Source organism: Schistocerca nitens, chromosome 4 (assembly GCF_023898315.1).
Source record: "Schistocerca nitens isolate TAMUIC-IGC-003100 chromosome 4, iqSchNite1.1, whole genome shotgun sequence".
In the NCBI taxonomy this organism is placed as follows: domain Eukaryota; kingdom Metazoa; phylum Arthropoda; class Insecta; order Orthoptera; family Acrididae; genus Schistocerca; species Schistocerca nitens.
This window is the reverse complement of record NC_064617.1, coordinates 262,641,641-262,662,996: the sequence shown is the minus strand read 5'-3', so window position 1 is coordinate 262,662,996 and position 21,356 is coordinate 262,641,641. Positions and strand designations below refer to the sequence as shown.

The 21,356-nt window shown below is 39.6% G+C and overlaps 1 protein-coding gene across 3 annotated transcripts in view; it reads right to left on the bottom strand.

Moving 5' to 3' along the window:
* Positions 1-20,929, bottom strand: part of LOC126251819 (glutathione hydrolase-like YwrD proenzyme) — a 143,741-nt gene extending 122,812 nt beyond the window's left edge. Inside the window, exons 1-3 of one of the 3 annotated variants that reach the window (XM_049952476.1) lie at positions 20,707-20,929; positions 19,162-19,262; positions 8,714-8,867 (exon numbers count right to left, since the gene is read on the bottom strand). In XM_049952476.1, the coding sequence (XP_049808433.1) occupies positions 8,714-8,867; positions 19,162-19,261 (254 nt within the window). In that variant the 5' untranslated portion in view covers position 19,262; positions 20,707-20,929. Of the gene's footprint in view, positions 1-8,713; positions 8,868-19,161; positions 19,263-19,711; positions 20,105-20,532; positions 20,667-20,706 lie in introns of those variants that run through there. The other 2 variants (XM_049952477.1, XM_049952478.1) reach the window with 2 other exon arrangements.
* Between the last annotated feature and the right edge of the window lie 427 nt (positions 20,930-21,356).

The following is a 21,356-nucleotide window of genomic DNA, read 5'->3' as shown; positions in this document are numbered from 1 at the left end:
AATCAGCGATCATAAAGCGATTACTGCATCGATGATTTCAGCTGTAGATAGAAATATTAAAACAGGTAGGAAGATTTTTCTGTTTAGCAAAAGTGACAAAAAGCAGATTTCAGAGTACCTGATGGCTCAACACAAAAGTTTTGTCTCAAGTACAGATAGTGTTGAGGATCAGTGGACAAATTTCAAAACCATCGTACAATATACGTTAGATGAGTATGTGCCAAGCTAGATCGTAAGAGATGGAAAAGAGCCACCGTGATACAACAACTGAGTTAGAAAACTGCTGCAGAAGCAAAGGGAACTTCACAGCAAACATAAACATAGCCAAAGCCTTGCAGACAAACAAAAATTATGCGAAGCGAAATGTAGTGTGAGGAGGGCTATGCGAGAGGCGTTCAATCAATTCGAAAGTAAAGTTCTATGTACTGACTTGGCAGAAAATCCTAAGAAATTTTGGTCTTATGTCAAAGCGGTAGGTGGATCAAAAAAAATGTCCAGACACTCTGTGACCAAAATGGTACTGAAACAGAGGATGGCAGACTAAAGGCCAAAATACTAAATGTCTTTTTCCAAAGCTGTTTTGCAGAGGAAGACTGCACTCTAGTTCGTTCTCTAGATTGTCGCACAGATGAAAAAATGGTAGATATCGAAACAGATGACAGAGGGAGAAACAATTACAATCGCTCAAAAGAGGACAGGCCGCTGGACCTGATGGGATACCAGTTCGATTTTACACAGAGTACGCGAAGGAACTAGCCCCCTTTCTTTCAGTTGTGTACTGTAGGTCTCTAGAAGAGCATAGCATTCCAAAGGATTGGAAAAGGGCACAGGTCATCCCCGTTTTCAAGAAGGGACGTAGAACAGATGTGCAGAACTATAGACCTATATCTCTAACGTCGATCAGTTGTAGAATTTTGGAACACGTATTATGTTCGAGTGTAATGACTTTTCTGGAGACTAGAAATCTACTCTATAGGAATCAGCATGGGTTTCAAAAAAGATGATCTTGAAAACCCAGCTTGCGCTATTCGTCCACGAGACTCAGAGGGCCATAGACATGGGTTCCCAGGTAGATGCCATGTTTCTTGACTTCCGCAAGGCAGTCAATACAGTTCCCCACAGTCATTTAATGAACAAAGTAAGAGCATATGGATTATCAGACCAATTGTGTGATTGGATTGAAGAGATCGTAGATAACAGAACGCAGCATGTCATTGTCAATGGAGAGAAGTCTTCCAAAGTAAGAGTGATTTCAGGTGTGCCACAGGGGAGTGTCTTAGGACCATTGCTATTCACACTATACATAAATGACCTTGTGGATGACATTGGAAGTTCACTGAGGCTTTTTGTGGATGATGCTGTGGTATATTGAGAGGTTGTAACAATGGAAAATTGTACTGAAATACAGGAGGATCTGCAACGAATTGACGCATGGTGCAGGGAATGGCAATTGAATCTCAATGTAGACAAGTGTAATGTGCTGCAAATACATAGAAAGAAAGATCCCTTATCATTTAGCTACAATATAGCAGGTCAGCAACTTGAAGCAGTTAATTCCATAAATTATCTGGGAGTAGGCATTAGGAGTGATTTAAAATGGAATGATCATATAAAGTTGATCATCGGTAAAGCAGATGCCAGACTGAGATTCATTGGAAGAATCCTAAGGAAATGCAATCCAAAAACAAAGGAAGTAGGTTACAGTACGCTTATTCGCCCACTGCTTGAATACTGCTCGGCAGTGTGGGATCCGTACTAGATAGGGTTGATAGAAGAGATAGAGAAGATCCAACAGAGAGCAAGGCACTTCGTTACAGGATCATTTAGTAATCGCGAAAGCGTTACGGAGATCATAGATAAACTCCAGTGGAAGACTCTGCAGGAGAGACGCTCAGTAGCTCGGTATGGGATTTTGTTGAAGTTTCAAGAACATATCTTCACCGAGGAGTCAATCAGTACATTACTCCCTCCTACGTATATCTCACGAAGAGACCATGAGGATAAAATCAGAGAGATTAGAGCCCACACAGAGGCATACCGACAATCCTTCTTTCCACGAACAATACGAGACTGGAAAGAAGGGAGAACCGATAGAGGTACTCAAGGTACCCTCCGCCACACACCATCAGGTGGCTTGCGGAATATGGATGTAGATGTAGATGTATATGTAGATGTAGATCACCACAATAAAACTTCTTTCCAATTTTGTCACAAAGATACTATAGTAAGTGCACTTCATGCATTACTTATTATCCAGTAAAATACATCAAATATGTCAATAAATGCCAAAAGGTTTTTAATACATGACGATCTAAATATTGATTTTCTAGAAGAATCTACCCAGAAATCACTGTTGGTTAATTTAGTAATGTCATTCAACTTGAATGTCAAATGCATGTTTCCAACATAAATGACTGTCTTGATTAACAACTAACCTTGACAGCACTTGAGTGAGTGATAATAAGTGTTGGATTCTGAGACCACAGTCCAGTTATTATTTCTGTGAGATCATCACAGCAGTGTACTTCTAACAGAAAAGGCACTTGTAAGGAGTAGGAGACACAGTGATAGTAACCTAAATAATTTCATATAAGACCTAAAAAAAGAGAAAATGAAAAGTGCTCCTCTACTTGGCTTACATAACAGATTTACCTAGAACACTGGATGACTCTTCAAAGACTATAGTGTTTGCTGCTGACACAAGTAGAGCCTATATTGTTAGAGGACCAAATACATCTTTAACAGAACAGACAGTGGAATAATGTACCAGGCTTACAGCTGATCCAAAGCTAACAATGTAACACTTGATATTACAAAAGTTTATATTGTGCTTTTTTTTTGGAAATAACAATGACATACACTTACCAGAAGCAGAGGTCAATGGGCATACATTGGGTGAGATATCATGTGAATTCCTAGATATCCAGTTGGATAATGAACTGAGGTGGCACCAATACATAGATAAGTTAATTAAAAACTCAGCTCTGCCTACTCTGCACTTACTTGTTAGAAATCTTTCTCACAGTGTTGACCTGTAGACATGATTGCAAACACACTTTCCCTCATCATTGTGCTATAACATAATCATCTGGGACAAAGCAGCTAGAGCATAAAAAAGTATTAATTCTACAGAAATGTGCAATGTAAATAGTGTAAATTTGATGACCGAACATCTTGCAGACTTTTGTAGACCTAGGGAATCTTATACTTATGTATCATTCTTGTGCTCAATAATCATAAGTGTGATTAATAACCAGAGTGTACCTACAATAAACTGTGCAATTCATGACTACAACACTAGAAGTAAAAATATTTTCCGTGCAGACTTTGCATTTCTTTCTAGGTTTCAAAATGAAATTTCATACTTTAGTGAAACACTTATAACTGATTTCCAGAAATGTAGGATGGCCAGACATTAAAAAACAAAGCAAAAGAATACCTCATCAGCCATTCCTACAATTCAGCAAGGACTCATGAATGTAAATTCCACATAACTCTATTGCTTGCAGTAAATAAAAATTGACTTTACTAGTATATAGACAGCTATAGTGCTCTGTGTAAAGGTAGTGTAAGATAAAAACAGCAACAGAGTAGTATAAGAGAAGGAAGAGTGGTTCTTTCCAAAGGAGATATTTTTCTCCTAATAATCATATACAGCATAAGTAATTCTCATGGAAATTTTTTGATGGTGCCACCTGGTGGCATAAGCACACTACAAAAAATTATTTTGTCATTCAAAATGCATAAAGTGAACTTGTGTTGGATGGGAGATGATTTTATTTTAAACTTGTGTTTTGTACACTGTACTTATTTATTGCTTTTATATGTCAAAATATGTAAATGTGATGAAGTATAAAAACAAACTGTGAAAGCTTTACTGAAATACAGCACACTTTGCTGTAACAGGGAAAGGAAGGGAACCAGATAAAAATGCTGATGTCAAATCACAAAAGGACAAATATGCTCCTCTTTAAAACACTCTGACAGAAAAATGGGGATCCAGCTACCTCAATAGTCATTCCGCCTTCCTCCCCAAAATGCACATTAAAGGAGCCTGTCCACGACTCAACAGCTCCTCTGTGTGGTGAGTAGTACCCATCATATTTCATATTGTTATTATTCCATCCCAGATTTTACATGATTGAGTAGATTAGCAGTACTCATAATTTGTTGTTAGTATACTCTACAGTAGTAGACAACAGCAGCTGCTTTGGCCTGTTAATCAACAACTTCACTCGTTTCCACATTTCTGAAGCCCCTTGTTTATGATGGGACTTACAGAACATGATGTGTGAATGAATTACTGAATGTTTTTAATTCCTCAACAAGAAGTGAAAAGTTTAATAACTTCATCTGATATTGCCCGGAGAAACAAAAGCAATAATTCAGAAAGAGAAAGATTCTTAGATAAGGGTACTAAAATCAAACAATAGAAAATCCAGGATGGAATGTAACAATATTAGGAAGGAAAGTTGCTACTCACCATATAGTGGAGATGCCAAGTCACGACAGGCACAACAAAAAGATTCACACAATTATAGCTTTCGGGCATTAAGGCCTTTGCCTATGTGAATCTAGTAATGGTAGTAATAGTGTACAGGCCACCTAGTGGTGATCCCCATATCTTTCTGGAGAAACAACTCTTAATGTACTTATGTATACCGAAATGGAAAAAATACAATTTTTTTCTCTGTATTTTTAAATATATTTGAAAATAACATCCCTCTGAAAAAATGTACAGTGAATATTAGTAGTAATTACAAGAAAAGGAAAATGAAGGGATGGTATACTCCACAGTTAGGGCAACTGAAAAATGCTGTTATGCTGTATTCTAGTCTGTACAAAACCAGTAAATCAGAACTATATAAAGAACTGTATGCTAATGCTAAATACAAGTATAGGCAGGCAATAAATGAAGCAAAGAAACTGCATAACATAGTAAACATTGAAAAATCTAACAATACATGCAAAAAAGGCCTGGAGTGTAATAAACTCCATTGCACACACTAAACACAAAGAGGAAATCACCATTACCCCAGAAGAATTTAATAAATATTGCATTCAGTCCATTGGAGAAATTAGTAGTTCAATAAACAAGCCCCCTGAAAATGCACTTAGTATTATGGACAGCTGCTTTGAAAAGCTTCCCCCAAGCACCTTCACTTTCACAGAAGTGAGCCCATATAATATCCTAAAAATAATGAAAAATTTCAGACCGTCAGTTAGTGTTGATTACTATGATATGTCATGCAATTTGTTGAAAGATGTTATTGGTTGTGTGATTTATCCTTTAACTTTTTGTGTTAACAAATGCCTAGTTGAAAGTAAGTTCCCCAACATAAAAAAAAAAATGGGAAAAGAGCTGTCCCACTAGTTACAGACCTATATCCATAGCTTCAGTTTTTTTCAAAAATTTTAGAAACAATTATGTATGAGCAAGTTAGTGTCCACTTGGGTAAACTAAATATAATTAGTGATAAACAGTTTGGATTTAGGAAAGGTAAATCCACAATGGATGCAATGGACTCCCTCGTAAAATTAGTCCTAGATGTGTTCAAGGCTACATTTTGTGACCTGAGCAGAGCTTTGGACTGTATATAGCATGACACTGTGCTGAATAAGCTAGTTTACTAAGGTTTTGATGACAACAGTATAAATATGTTCAGGTCTTTTCTAGAGAATGGTCAACAAGTTGTGTGCATTGGTAGGCAGAAATCAAATCTGGTTAATGTTAGGTACGGAGTGCCTCAAGGGTCGGTGCTTGGACCTTTACTGTTTATACTAATGATTAATGGCCTGCCCTCATTCATGAATTCTCACACAATATTGTATGTGATGACACAACTTTTCTACATAAAATCTCTGATCTAGGTACACTGATAACACTGACCGAAAATACCCTTGCTCAGTCCTCATTATGGTTCAAAGCTAATGGCTTCATACTAAATGAAAACAAAACCCAGACACTTTACTTTAGCCTCAAAGAGATTCCTAACTACCAAGAATTAAGAACTGTAAAGTTTTTAGGTGTTACTATTGACAATAAATTGACATGGGAACCACACATTAAAAATATATTGGCTAGGCTTTCAAGAGTTATTTATCTAATTAGAAATTTAAAAAGACATGTTCCCAATGACTATGTGAGATCAGCATATTGTGCCTTCTTCCAAAGCATCATCTCTTATGGAATCTTACTGTGGGGTAGTAGCTGTCATGTGAATGACATTTTACTTTTACAGAAGAAACTAATAAGAATAATAACGGATTCTGATAAAACAGAACATTGTAAACCTCTCTTTATTTTTCTGACATTAGTAAAAATTTAGTTATTTTTGAAAGTATGACCACTGCTCTTCATCCTAAACTACTCAGTTGGTTTTTTCTACTGCTTCGTATTACATATTTATGTATTTACTGATTTCAGATAACATGTTCAGAAAGGTAAACTTATTCATCTACAATGTTTTATTGTACATTAGAAACAATATCTCTAATTTTCTGTTGAGAAGTGATATTCATAGCCACAATACTAGAAACAGAACATCTGTAGACGCGCCATATCATAGATTATCAAAATCACGGAACTCCTACCTAGTCCTTGGACTAAGGATGTTTAATAGACTAAGTGCTGACTTTAAAGAACTGCCTATAAATATTTTTAAAGCTAAATTATACAAGCTGCTAGTGAACAATCTGTTTTACACTATTTATGAATTTTTTGAAGATGAAAATACTGTATTCTAACACGTGCCTATTTTATGTAAACCAATTTACATCAATATAATAGTTTATGTAGAAACGTATGCTCTTGACTTTATCTACTGCTGTAATCAGCCAAATGACAATAAATTTATTATTATTATTATTATTATTATTATTATTATATTATGTAAACCACTGTGTGTTATTAGGATTTCTTCCCATTCCATGTATGTATGGAGCATGGCAGTAATGAGTGTTTAAATGCCTCTGAGACTGCTGTAATTAGTCTAATCCTGTCTTTGCAATCTGTATGAGAGTGAGACATATCAGGTCACATTTTTATTCCTAGATCCCTCACTTAACACTGATTCTAGAAGATTGTTGGCCTCTACCTTTAAGTGTCTGCTAATTCAGGATTTCATCATTTTTATGAGATTCTTTCATGAGTCAAACAAACCTGTGACTATTTGTTCTGTCCTTTTTTGTATACATTCAATATCACCTGCTAGTCCTGCTAGGTACATGTCCCATACATCTGAGTGGTATTTTAGGATGAGTCACACATGTAAGCAATCTTATTTATAGAGTGACTGCATGTTCCTAGTATTCTGCAAATGAATTCAATTCTCCCACCTTCTTTACCTACAAGTAAGTAATCATTTCTTTTATTATTGTCATAGTAGAATACCATATTTTTACATTTTGTGAAGTGTAAAATTTTACCTTTCTGAACACTTAAAATAGTTTTCCAATCTTTATGCTACTTTGAAATCTTATGAATATCTAATAGAATATGTGCATTTTTGTGCACTATTTATTTATAGATAACTGCACCATTTGCAAAAAGTCTGACATTACTTTTAATATAGTCTGCCAGATCCCTAATATACAACATGACCATGTCATTTGTGCTCCTGCAATATATGTTCATACTAGCAGATCAAGGACATTACTATTGCAGAAATACTACAAATCAGCTAGCAATTCCAGCTTTTCCTCAATCTCTCTGGCACTAATATCTATATCACTCATCTGTACAGTGATGTGGAGGTTCAACAGGTGCAAAACTCTAGGAATTTCTTTTTCTAAGTGAACATTTGCTATGCTCAGTTACAGTTCCTGTATCATGAGTGCCTGAGCAACTACTTTGGTGCCACAAGCACAGATCTTTACAAATAACCAGAAATTCTTTGGACTTTGTGAGAGTTCTTTCAATACGATTTTGCTAAAATTGTCATTAAGATTTCATGCACTTTCCTTTTGACAATCCAACACATTTCATTTAGCAACTCTCTGTTCTTTACCCATAACCCCATGCATTTTTTTTTACATTTACTATGTAATACTACTACTACTACTACTACTACTACTACTACTACTACTACTAATAGTCACTGTTTCCATAGAATCACCATATTGCCCAGTGCTTAGTCAAGTACTTCTCAAAAATTTACATACAATTCCTCTAAATGCTGTAGCACAGAGGAAAATGTTTGACTGTCTCATTGAGACATGACATGACTGCCTCTTTATCTACCTTTCTGAACATGTTATCTGAAATCATTAACTACATAAATATGTAATGCGAAGCAGTAGAAAAAACCAGCTGAGTAGTTTAGGATGAAGAGCAGTGGTCATACTTTCAAAAATAGCTTAATTTTTACTAATATCAGAAAAATAAAACAATTAACCTGGAATTAATTCCTTAGTTAAAAGGTATGTAGATTAACACTCATTGTAAATATTTGCTACAATGCTTTACAGATGTAGCTTGCATTGACTGCTTCTGCTTATTAAAGTATATTGTGACTCATTCCACATCATGAAGGATGTTCTTCATTATGGGATTTACACAACATGAAAAGTGAATGAATAAATAAATGAATGAACGTTCATCTCAATGTGCAGTTTTATACAGTCTTTGTAACTATTTATCACTGTTGCTCTAGCTAATGCTACAGGTACCTTAAATTGTAAAGTGTTTCACTAATATTATGAATGTTTGTACCTTCCATTTAGTCCATAGACTTTCTTCTCATTTGCATTGTAATAGAGACAGAAAGCATCTCCACCCAGGCCTGTACTACTTGGTTCTACAACAGCCATTGCTGCAGCCACAGCAACTGCAGCATCCACAGCATTACCACCACGCTGAAGAATATCTGCAGATAATTTACATTATGTTACAAAAGAAGCACAGCCTCCACCAAAAATTGTTGCCTTTCTAGTAATTTTGAAATTACTATGCAATATTTAATATTAACATAAATTTCACAAAACAAGATCAAAATTATTTCATTAAACACATATATTGTTATAGAAACAAAACATGACAGTGAGGTAACAGAACAAGAAAACGTGATGGAAAGTATTGTAAAAGTAGAATGAAAGGTTTATGGTTCTGAATACTGCACATTTGTGATGTGTGAATGTGCAGACCTACACACCCTCTTATCAGATTTGTGGAAAGCACAGTGATTTCAAGCTCAGTCTCAATAATGTAGATGAAATTGAGTAGTTATTCTACCTATTTAGAGCATCTGTTGCTGAATTACATGAATAATTTTGTGTTAAGGTACCAGCAATCAATGAAAAGACTGATTTGTGTTTAATTATGTAGCATGGAAATTATTGTTGTCTTTTATTTAGCTAGCAGTAAAAGCTCCGTTGTACACAAAGAGTTGCATTTTAATTTGAGTTTTGACTTCCAATGCTACATAACATAGGGTAAATATTTGTCATAATTCACCAAAATATTTCTCTTATGATAGGACACAAAATATGATGTTTTACACTACGTCATTTTATTGTTTAGAAATTGTAGGCCTTATGGTTCATGATTGGGGTGGTTTTTTTAAATAATAAAAGATTATTTTTCTTAAAAAATTTTATAATTTTAAAACTTTTGACATAAAGTTCATAAAAGATGTAATACTGTGTCCTTAACAAAGCTAGTGACTGTAACTGGTCATATTACCTACAAATTCACTTGAAATGGTGTAGGGAACTCTAGGAAATCTAAATAGTAAAAACCAGATGAAGACGTAGACCTCAATCATTCAAAAAGGAAATCCAGTGTCTTAAAACTGTGGCATCTCATTCAGTGTATAATGTGTTCTTACAGATTGTTGATTGGCACTAAGTAAATTGTACTACTGTCTCTGAACCATAAATACAAAGCAGATTATCTCATTTCCAAGGTACAGTCTTTTACTGAAGGAAGAAATAATTTGATGTGTCGGCAGCTGGGCCAACACCTTGTAGAATGAAGTGGCTGAAAGTGCACGCTAAACTAACGCAGACGGGCGTGAAGTACTGGAACATGAGACTTATTAATGAATAAGAAGAAAAGTACGTAGCTGGAATAATATACTTAACTTTATTCTCTTGTTGGAATACATCTCTTGAATAGTAGTAAGCTATAAGCACTGATACAAATGGCGCCTTGCTAGGTAGTAGCTATGGAATAAGCTGAAGGCTATTCTATCAGTCTCTCGGCAAATGAGAGGAAGACTTGGTAGGTCTGGTCGCAAGCTATGTCGTCCGTACAACTGGGGCGAGGTCATGTCCGTGTCTTGTGACCTGCCATGTGGTGGCGCTAGGATTGCGATTACACAGTGGCGACACGCGGGTCCGACATGTACTACAGGACCGCGGCCGATTTAAGTTACCACCTTGCAAGTGTGGTGTCTAGCGGTGACACCACATTCCTCCCCCGCAAATCGGCGAACGGTCGTGAGATAAGGCTTCCGCCCGCCGTGGGGAGGACCCCATGTTGACGTATGCGATGAGGTGGGGAGCCTAACAACAGGCGAGGCTGTGCCACCCGCACCCGGCCATTCGGTCCGAGGGGAGCTAGGAAACGCCTGCAAACCTAGTCCAGGGTGCACGTCAACATGCGGTGTATGCGCACGTAATGAGAAAAAAGGGTCGACCTCCATGTGGTCGGAGCACCCGACGGGCGAATACGACATCTGGTCCGGAGCGGGCAAGATGTCCATGGCGGGGGACGGCTGGTCACGGGAAGCGAGCGACGGCGCGTGACCCAGGGAGGCGCCAGGCGGTTGCAGCGACGCGTCCACTGCGGGCGGCGCCGGCGGCGGCTGCGGCGGCGGCGCGACGCCATGGGGCAAAATGGAAGGCAGCGTCGGTAACACCTGGGGATGAGGCGAGCCATTAGATGGGTCCCCAAGGCGCTGACCTGACGGCTCCGTCGCTGAAAGCAGACGGGGAGCGGCAGAACCCAGGCGACGACAGAGGCGCAGCTGATTGAGATGCCGACGCACCTCACCAGAGGCCCCCAAAACCACATACATCGCGCGGCCGAGGCAGCGAAGAATGCGCCCTGCGAGCCAACGCTGTGAACCGCGATAGTTGCGATAATAGACAACGTCGCCAGGAGCAAAAGCAGGAGTCTGCCGCTGCACAGGAACCTGATGTGGCGGATGCAACAAAGACATCAGGGTGCGATGAGATCGACCATGGAGCAATTCAGCCGGCGAGCGACCATCGCGGGGCTGAGAGCGATACGATGACAAAAAGAGTAACAAAGCGTCCTCCCGAGAATGCGACTCTTTCAATTTCAACATCTGGGACTTGAAAGTCCGGACCAATCGTTCAGCGGCACCGTTTGACTGAGGCGAAAACGGCGCGGACGTCAGATGTTGAATACCATTGGCCTTGCAGAATGACTGAAATTCTGCGGACATGAATTGTGGGCCATTGTCGGAAACAATAGTCTGCGGAAGACCTTCAATGCAAAAGATAGCAGACAAGGCTTGGATTGTGGCAGAAGACGTCGTGGAAGACATCCGGACAACAAAAGGAAAATTACTGAAAGCATCGACCACAACCAACCATCGAGCATTCCAGAATGGACCAGCAAAATCGATGTGCAAACGTTGCCAAGGGGAAGTGGCATTCGGCCATGCAAAGAATTTACGCGGCGGTGCGGATTGGTGTTCGGCACACGCCACGCAAGAGGAGCACATATTCGTAATCGCAGCATCGATTCCGAACCAAGTACAGTGCTGACGAGCAAGTTGTTTCGTACGCACTATACCCCAATGTCCTTGGTGAAGAAGCTTTAAGACAGAGGACTGCAACGAACGTGGGACCACGACTCTGGACTGATCATTATCGGAACGCAACAACAAAACACCACGTCGTACAAAAAGTCTCTCCTTGTGAGCAAAAAAACGGCGAACCAAAGGATCTTCGATCCGTGACTTTGACAAGGGCCATTGCGTAGCAACAAAACGCAAAACAGTAGCAAGGACAGGGTCAGCAGCTGTGGCTGTAGCTACACGACGAAAATCAATCGGAAACGATGCGACCACGTCATCGGCTTCCGAATCAATGAACATGCAAGCAAGTTCGGAAGAATCGAATGCTTTATCCTCAGCAACAGGCAAACGGGACAACGCATCAGCGTTTCCGTGCTTAGCAGTGGACCGATACAAGATATCGTAGCGGTACTGCGAGAGGAAAAGAGACCAGCGAATGAATTTCTGCGCTGTACGCGGAGGTACAGGCTTGTTCGGATGAAAAAGCGATGTCAACGGTTTGTGGTCTGTGATGATGGTAAAGTGACGACCATACAAGAAGTCATGGAACTTGGTAACACCAAACACGAGAGCTAAAGCTTCCTTCTCTATCTGTGAATAATTTCTTTGCGCAGATGAGAGCAATTTGGACGCAAAGGCAATAGGGCGATCATGCGAGCCATCCTTGTGCGCAAGCACAGCACCGATCCCGAAATCCGATGCATCTACCATCAACAAAAGGGGTTTTCGGGGATCGAATGGCGTAAGGCAAGTATTTGAAAGTAACGCCGATTTCAACTGGCGAAAAGCGCGTTCGCATTCCGTCGTCCAGACGAACGGAACACCTTTACGGCGTAAGCGATGAAGCGGAGCTGAAATGGAAGAAGCATTGCGCAAAAATTTATGATAATAATTTATTTTACCCAACACACTCTGTAGCTGTTTCAAATTCTGCGGAGCAGGTAAGTCCTGTATGGCACGGAGGTGCTCTGGACGCGGATGTATACCTTGGGCATTTATGACATGCCCCAGGTAGGGTAAGTCCCGAGCAAAGAACACACATTTGTCCTTTCTCAAGCGAAGACCATTCTGACGCAATACCTGAAATAATGTTCGGAGATTTTGCAAATGTTCGGCTTCTGTCTGTCCGGAGACCACAATATCGTCCAGATAGTTCGCAGCAGTAGGGACCGACGCACAAATAGTTTGTAAATATTGCTGAAACAATGCAGGGGCGGATGCACACCCGAATGGCAGTCTTTTGAAGCGATACAAGCCAAGATGCGTGTTTACCACCAAGACGCGCTGGGAGTCTTCGTCCACAGGTATCTGCAAGTACGCATCTGCTAGGTCCAATTTTGAAAAATATTTTCCCGGGCACAGTTTGTCAAAAAGATCTTCCGGGCGGGGCAAAGGAAAAGTAGCAGTCACAATTTGTGGATTCACAGTTGCCTTGAAGTCCACACAAAGTCTCAATTTTCCGGAAGGTTTTGGCAAAATTACTAAGGGTGAGGCCCAGAGAGAAGCCTGCACACGTTCAATTACACCTTGAGATTCTAAATCGGCCAATGTTCTTGCGACCTCATCACGCAATGCGTGGGGAACATTGCGCGCTCTGAAAAATTTCGGTTGCGCGTCGTCTTTCAATTCCAAATGTGCAGCATAGTTCTTAGCGCAACCAAGGCCCGGTGCAAAAATGTCTGCAAATTCTTCACAAAGACTAGAAACACTGGCGGAAGGCACAGTCTGATTCACTGATAGGACCTGATTTACTATAGACAAATTAAACAATTGAAACAAATCTAAACCAAACAAGTTCACTGCACTAGAAGAACGAAGAACGTAAAATGATACAAGTTTTGTTTGTCCCTTGTATGTTGCAAGAAGGCTGCACTGTCCTAACACAGGGATCTGCTGTCCTGAGTAACTATGTAACTTAACATTTGCGGCACGCAATGGCGGTTTGCCCAGTTGTTTGTACGAGTCGTGATTAATCAATGAAACTGCAGCTCCGGTATCGAGCTGGAATGGGATCACTTTGCCTTCAAAGTCTAAGTCCACAAAAAGTTTATTGTCCTGCTGACGACAAGAGCGACTGTCACGTGCAATTTGAACTGATACAGGTACAGAAGCACTTGCGACTTTACGGGATTTCCGGCGACGTCGACACACACTTTGGGTGGGACGAACACAGTCACTGTTAGCTAAAGTGTCACTGGACGGGTGGGAATGAACTACATTAATGTCCATGGGCGAAGGTCCACGAGCCTGATTGTCCTGGGTGCGATTCCGGCGCGAAGCAAAAGGCCTGGAATTATTGCGATTGTCTGATCTAAGCTTTTTCTGGCAAACACTTTGAACATGTCCCTTCTTTTGACAGTAAAAGCAAATAGCTTGGCGTGACGGGCAATTTTCACGCGAATGTCTAGTTGCACACCGCGGGCATGATTTCACTGCAGTTGCTTGCTTACGCGGCGCACGTGTTTGCGAGCGAGGCTGCGACGGGCGCGAGGGCCGCTTAGCGTCCCGTGCAGCGGGCCCGGCGGGCTGATTAATGTGACACACTGCTGGCGAAGTTTCAAATGAGTCCTGAGCAAAGTCAAGTGTGTCTTGCCTATCCAATATGTCTATCACTTGTTGAAGGGAGGGATTTACGAGTTTCAAAATCTGTTCCCGTATGCGAACATCAGAAACGTTCTGTGCTATTGCATCACGCACCATTGTATCGGAATATGGGAGGCCACATTCACAGGCAAACGCGCAGTCTCTAGTAAGGCCTTGCAAAGTTGCAACCCACTCCCTATTAGTCTGACCGGCCGTACGTTTTGTACGAAAGAACGTATACTGTTTTGCAACTACATTTACTGTTTCTTTGAAATAGGCATCTAAAGCCGACAAAATTTCCTCGTAGGTCAGAGTTGCTACGTCGCGTCGGGGAAACAATTTCACTATCACACGGTAGGTAGACACACCGACACAAGAAAGCAAAAACGGCTGCCGCTCTTTACCTTGAATTCTGTATGCTGCGAGATGAAACTGGAACTGGCTGGCCCACTCAGTCCAGGTTTCGCACGTGGCCTCAAAGGGCCTAAATGGCGGTGCGACAGCGTTGTGTGGCTGCGGTAGCGATGAAGCGGCGGCTGCCGCATCGGTTTGCAGCGCACGTTGACCCTGGACGAGCTGTCCAAGGGCTTCCAATAACGCCTGCGTCTGCTGATGCTGCAAGCGAAAAAATTCGGACAGTACATCTGGAGATTGTGGCGAAGCCATGACACAAGCAAATCAGAGCACAAAAAGGGAAAAAGAACAAATCAGTCCAAAGCAGAAAAAACACTTTCTCTCGTCGCCATGTGATGTGTCGGCAGCTGGGCCAACACCTTGTAGAATGAAGTGGCTGAAAGTGCACGCTAAACTACCGCAGACGGGCGTGAAGTACTGGAACATGAGACTTATTAATGAATAAGAAGAAAAGTACGTAGCTGGAATAATATACTTAACTTTATTCTCTTGTTGGAATACATCTCTTGAATAGTAGTAAGCTATAAGCACTGATACAAATGGCGCCTTGCTAGGTAGTAGCTATGGAATAAGCTGAAGGCTATTCTATCAGTCTCTCGGCAAATGAGAGGAAGACTTGGTAGGTCTGGTCGCAAGCTATGTCGTCCGTACAACTGGGGCGAGGTCATGTCCGTGTCTTGTGACCTGCCATGTGGTGGCGCTAGGATTGCGATTACACAGTGGCGACACGCGGGTCCGACATGTACTACAGGACCGCGGCCGATTTAAGTTACCACCTTGCAAGTGTGGTGTCTAGCGGTGACACCACATAATTACCATATCTAAATAAAACCAATTGCATGTATTATGACTTATGTAGGTACCAAGCAACTAATACTGAAGATGTGCTACGTAACTCTGTTTACATAGTTACATTTTAATTTGTGTTCTAGGTTTATCCAGGAACATATTTTCCATATTGGAAGCAAGAGAACAGACATACTACAATAATGACAAAATCTCATAAACAAACTGCTGACATCATAAGCTTCTGATACCATACAAGTAAAAGGTCAAAGTAATAGAAATGTGCTGACTGCTCTGTCTAATCTTATACTATATTACATACTATACTGTTATAAAATTTTAATTTTTACAGATAAGTATGGATTTGGTTTATCAGTTGCTTAATTTCCTTTGCCTATGCATTTGAGGGTACACATCATTGTATCATATTTATAAATGATTAGATTGACTGTTAAATAAAAAAAGGAAAACAGACTTTTTTCTTTCCTTGTTTTTAGTACACTGCTTTTGATGAGTTTCAGTGTTTGTTTAAGATGGCTTCTATAATTCAGTGTGTTGTTGGTGGCTGCAGCACCTTTTGATAGGCACACAGCAGGTGTTTAACATCATTGCATAATTACTGCCTTCTGCTCAAGAGATAACAATAAGTGATCACAGAGGATAAAATATGTGCAAATAACTTCCAGTGTTATGAAAAGGATAGATTGCTACTCACCATATAGAGGATATGTTGAGTTTCAGACAGGAAAAACAAAAAGACTGCTATACATTTAAGTTTTCAGCCAAAAGGCCTTCTTCTAAAGTAGAAAACACACACACATTCACACAAGCACAACTCACATGCACATGACCATTTTCTCTGGCCACTGAGACAGGAAAGCCTCTATATGGTGAGTAGCAATCTATCCTTTCCTTAATACACTCATTATTTTCTCATGAGTTTTGCATTGTTTGATTTTACCAATAACTTCCGTTAATTAAACTAAATATTTGATGGGGATGTATTGGTTATAGATTGTTATGTAGAGCTCGCACATATTATTGCTATGTGCCATTTATTTCAGGATGACTAGAATAAATACATGGTCACACAACCTGAATGATTATTTTAATCATGGTGGAAGTTAAATGGTGTATTTAAAATTTTTCTTGAAAAGTGAAAGATGAGACATTTTGACACTTATCACAAATGATGCTGGTTTTGGTCATGATAGAAATAGTCATTTGTAAGAATAAAGTTGATACAGGCAAGTGCTCCATTCCAGGTGTCTTTTGAGATAGAACACATCTGATATAAATATTTTTTTCCCAAGTGCTATGAGATTTCTATCTTGCCTACCTATCCTCTTTGTTCTCTGTCTTAAATATCTATACAACCATAACATTTTACTATTTATATCACATTTGACGGTTGCTTTTTGTGACTGTACAAATGAAATCATGGTAACTGTGGTTGTATCAGACTGAAGAATCATATAGCTGTCTCATTCTAAAGTGTTTACTACAAATTTTTGCTCAATGTATAGATATGTTTGTGGGTTCTGCAAGAGCTGTGATATCACTATTATAGAAATTATTTGTTATTGTTATTTATTGACCTCAAATTATGAAACATCATATGTTTTCAAGAGTTTTCAACATATCGTGTGAAATTGGTGTTCATTTCATTTGAACGAGGAGTTCAACAAAGTATACCATAGTAGCAAAATTTATTAACAGTTTTCACTGTAGTCCTACAGCTAGAATGTCATAATATTCTCAACAGCACATGAAAATATGTGTTGTGAACATTATGTGCAGAAAGCATGTAGTCATTTGATCTCAAGTATGTAGCACTTGTTCATACTGAAGACAGCACTATGTGGGTTTAATTTTATCATTGATTGAATAGCAATTGTCATTTGCTTGTATTAATGTTATTTGCTGATGAAGCAACATTTACACTGAATACAACCCATAACAAAAGAAGGAATCAGCAATTGATGGGCAATCAATGCAGAATAATTGAAACAAATTTGAAGTTTATCTGTTAATGTAAGGCATAGTAAGAACAGTAATATTTTCAAATACTGTGTTAGCCTAGAGCAACAAATGTAAGGAAACAGTTACATGCAGTACTGAAAAAATAAGTTATGCAATCTGAGGACATTGTGTAGGCAACTGTAAAATCCATTGTATTTCCAAACTGATGGTACCTCTCGTATTCTAGCATATGTATGAGACAATACTTTAACTGCACTACCCATCTGTAATCAGTGAATTAATTGTTGCTGGCTACCAACATCTTTAGACCTAATAACATTAGATTTTTGCTTCAGATTAAATTAAGTGGATGTAAAAAGGAATGGTGGTTATGCAAGATGAAATGTTAGGCTGTATAATGGACAATGCTAGTGTCATACACTGGACTCGCATTCGGGAGGATGACGGTTCAATCCCGTCTCCAGCCATCATGATTTAGGTTTTCCGTGATTTCCCTAAATCGTTTCAGGCAAATGCCGGGATGGTTCCTTTGAAAGGGCACGGCCGATTTCCTTCCCAATCCTTCCCTAACCCGAGCATGCACTCCGTCTCTAATGACCTCGTTGTCGACGGGACGTTAAACACTAACCACCGCTAGTGTCATAAAATAATGTAGAGATGCATTAAAGAAGCAATACAAATTTATGTGTAGGAATGGAGATGACGTTATTGCTATTTGCCATTGATATTGTGATATGGGGAACCAACAGTAAGGTTGTAAGACTATAAATAGATGATACCTTACATCTTAAAAATGCAGTGTTGGGTAATGCAAGGCTATTGTTATAACCAGAGGAGACAGAGAAAACAAGGGACAAATTAATTTTGAAGGACAGGATGTTGAAATTGTTGACAACTATAAGTATCTGGGAAGGGAGAATGCAAGTATGGAGGCAGAATTTAGCAAAAGGATACAGCAGAGCAACGAATTTTACCAGTGTGTGAGGGGCTTGGTCTGGTGTAGGATTGTGTCGCTGAAGTGCATCGACATATGCACTGGTGACATGGAAAATTACAAAAAGAGAGGGGTGTAGAATGAAAACCAGTGAAATAAAATTACTATGTTACTGAAAATGAGGAGAGAGAGAATGAGAATGAAGATGTTATGAACAAAATTGGAGCAGGAAAGCTGAATTAGAGAATTGAGAAGAACAGTTTAAAATGGTTTGGACATGTAAACAGAACAGAAGATGGAAAAATACCAAAACAAATGATGAAGGCCAAGTTTGAGGGCAAGAGGGAGACCTAGAACGAGATAGACTGACTCAGTAAATACCAGTTTAAGAAGAAGGAATCTGGACTAGGACAAAATAGTTATAGAAGAAGAATAGTGGAAAGACAGGGGAAAGTGGAGAGGAACCATAAATATCCAGACTCAGCCTGATGGTGGATAAAGAGAAAATTAAGATGAAAACAACTTCACAAGGATAGATGTTATAGACTGAAAACTGAGCAACTTACTGTTTAATTGCTATGTTAAGACCATAAATTATTGTAGATATTATTTACCAGATGTTCATTTCAGTGTCATTTCTTTGCAATTTATGAACTCAAACATATTGATGTAAAATAAACCATACCATACCTATGCCAGCCTTAGTAGCAAGTGTATTGTTTGATGACACACATCCTGTTGTTGAAAAAACTGGAGATCTATGAGAAGTGAAATTCTGCATCTGATCCATCCTGCAAAGTACCAAAGTCAGAATTATTTGAATTATATTTAACCTGGACAACATATTCAGAAATGAGTATGAGCAACTAAATAGAGACAATTCATAATGTGACTGGAATTATTATCTTCATAAGTCTATGTACTGTATTTTGTGAATCAAGGAGCTAATCAGATGTGTGTCTGTTTTGAGCTCTGTCTAAAACTGAAATCCACACTCTACAGCAGATAAATAAGTAATACCTTGCCATCAGAGCACTATGTATTTAGTAGAAGTTTACGAGAAAAACTACACCTTTGTATCATATTTGCAAATTCATTCATTTATATCCTAAGTTGCTCCAGGGAACATTTGAGTGGGCACCGATTGGCCATGGAAAAAGTCATCAAATCCAATATGTAGGTCACAGGATATCGGATAAAATAATAGTAATAAAAAAACCAACGAGTCTGTCGCAGTTACCTCTATTGCACAAAATGTAGAGGCCCTATGCCTCAATGGGCTGTTCATCTTAAATATGAAGCTCTGGGTTGATCCATACGTTTTTCATTTGCGTTAGAAAGCTAGTGAAAATGGAACACAATGCTGCTTTTCACTCTAAAACTAAATAAGAACATAAATACTGTAATTATGTACAACATTGCCGCCTTGTTAAGGGGCGCGTAATTCCGAAGCCTCATATGAAACTGGTCTTCTAAGCAAAAGTCTTACGGAATGCCAAATGTCACAGTCAAGATTTTGTAATTCTTAGGAAACACTGTCTTGCTATAGAACAAAGTAGATTGACTTCCAAATAAACCATCTCCGTCATTCAACTGCTTACTTAAGGTGCTGTAACTATTTACAGAAGCAGCACTGTCAGCTATATTTAACGACAAATGATCCACGAGCCATGCCGCTCCGCTTTACTACAGTGTTTAATAATGTTTTTGGTATAAATGAAACAGTTCTAGGAATAGGAGGGAAAGTTTGATGAAGATGCAAGAGGACTTCCAGTCGAAAATTTGAAGAAGCCGTTTGTTTTCGAAACGCCGGTTCTTTTACCGCCGCACCATTCTTGCCGCTCATATTATATCTTTTGCGGCAATGTCCTTGGTCTGATACCGTAGACAATGTCACGGCCGAAGCCGCGAATCACTCAATGGCAAGGACATCGTACTCTACACCCGATGTGTGAACTTTTTTGCACATCTGCACATCTGAACAGCGCAACAAAAAGTTTTATTCCAACGTAACGTCACAATAGAAAGTAGGTTGCGTAATGTGAGTAGGCGTACTAGTACCTCTACAATATTTCTGGAACGAACGCACTACTCTGACAGAGTTTCGAGAGCAGGCGTCCACTGGCCAGCTTTTGGTTTTCTCTCTCTTTTTTTCCTTTTATTTTGAAAGTACGCCAAGCCACGGTAAAACCGGTTTTTCGGTTTGAATCTGTTGCCAGTTTTGATCGTTCTTACCTGATACGTAATGCGCAGGCTGCAACAGGTCCACTGCGCGGCACCAGAAGTCGTTTTCGAAATGTGTTTTCTACACCCGTAACTTAGTTGGCGCGCAACCCAAACATCAGTTCTCGTTAAGCATTTGTCTTATCGCCGCTTATCGACGCGAGAAGCAACAGACAGGACGACACTGGACATTGGAATAGCCAACGCGCGCCCACACACATAACCGCGTGCGTACACTTGTTTGCTCTTGAGAAGACTCAAGATGATAATATCAACGTTACAACTTCGCTCTTGAAATTTCACTTTATCGACACAATTTCCTTTGTACCGGTTCAGAGCTTTCTTTTCTTCTCTTAGCAGCAGTCCTTTGTTTAATCTTTGACAGTACAATATGTCTCACGCGTTGTTTCTACTCCGTCATGACCAGTGTGCGATTTGCAGGGGGGGATGGGGGGGGGATTTCCCGCCCTCTGCATCAGATCATCCCCTCCTATGGTTTTACTTTATGCATCCCAACCTGGGATGTTTATTTCCCACGCACTGGAGTAAAACTTTACATATAATTTAAATTTGTGGAGCCGAGCACTGAAAGTTTTTAATACAGTCTTACTATTAATACTATTAATATGTTTGCTTGTTAATTTTGAAAAAGTGTTATGCAG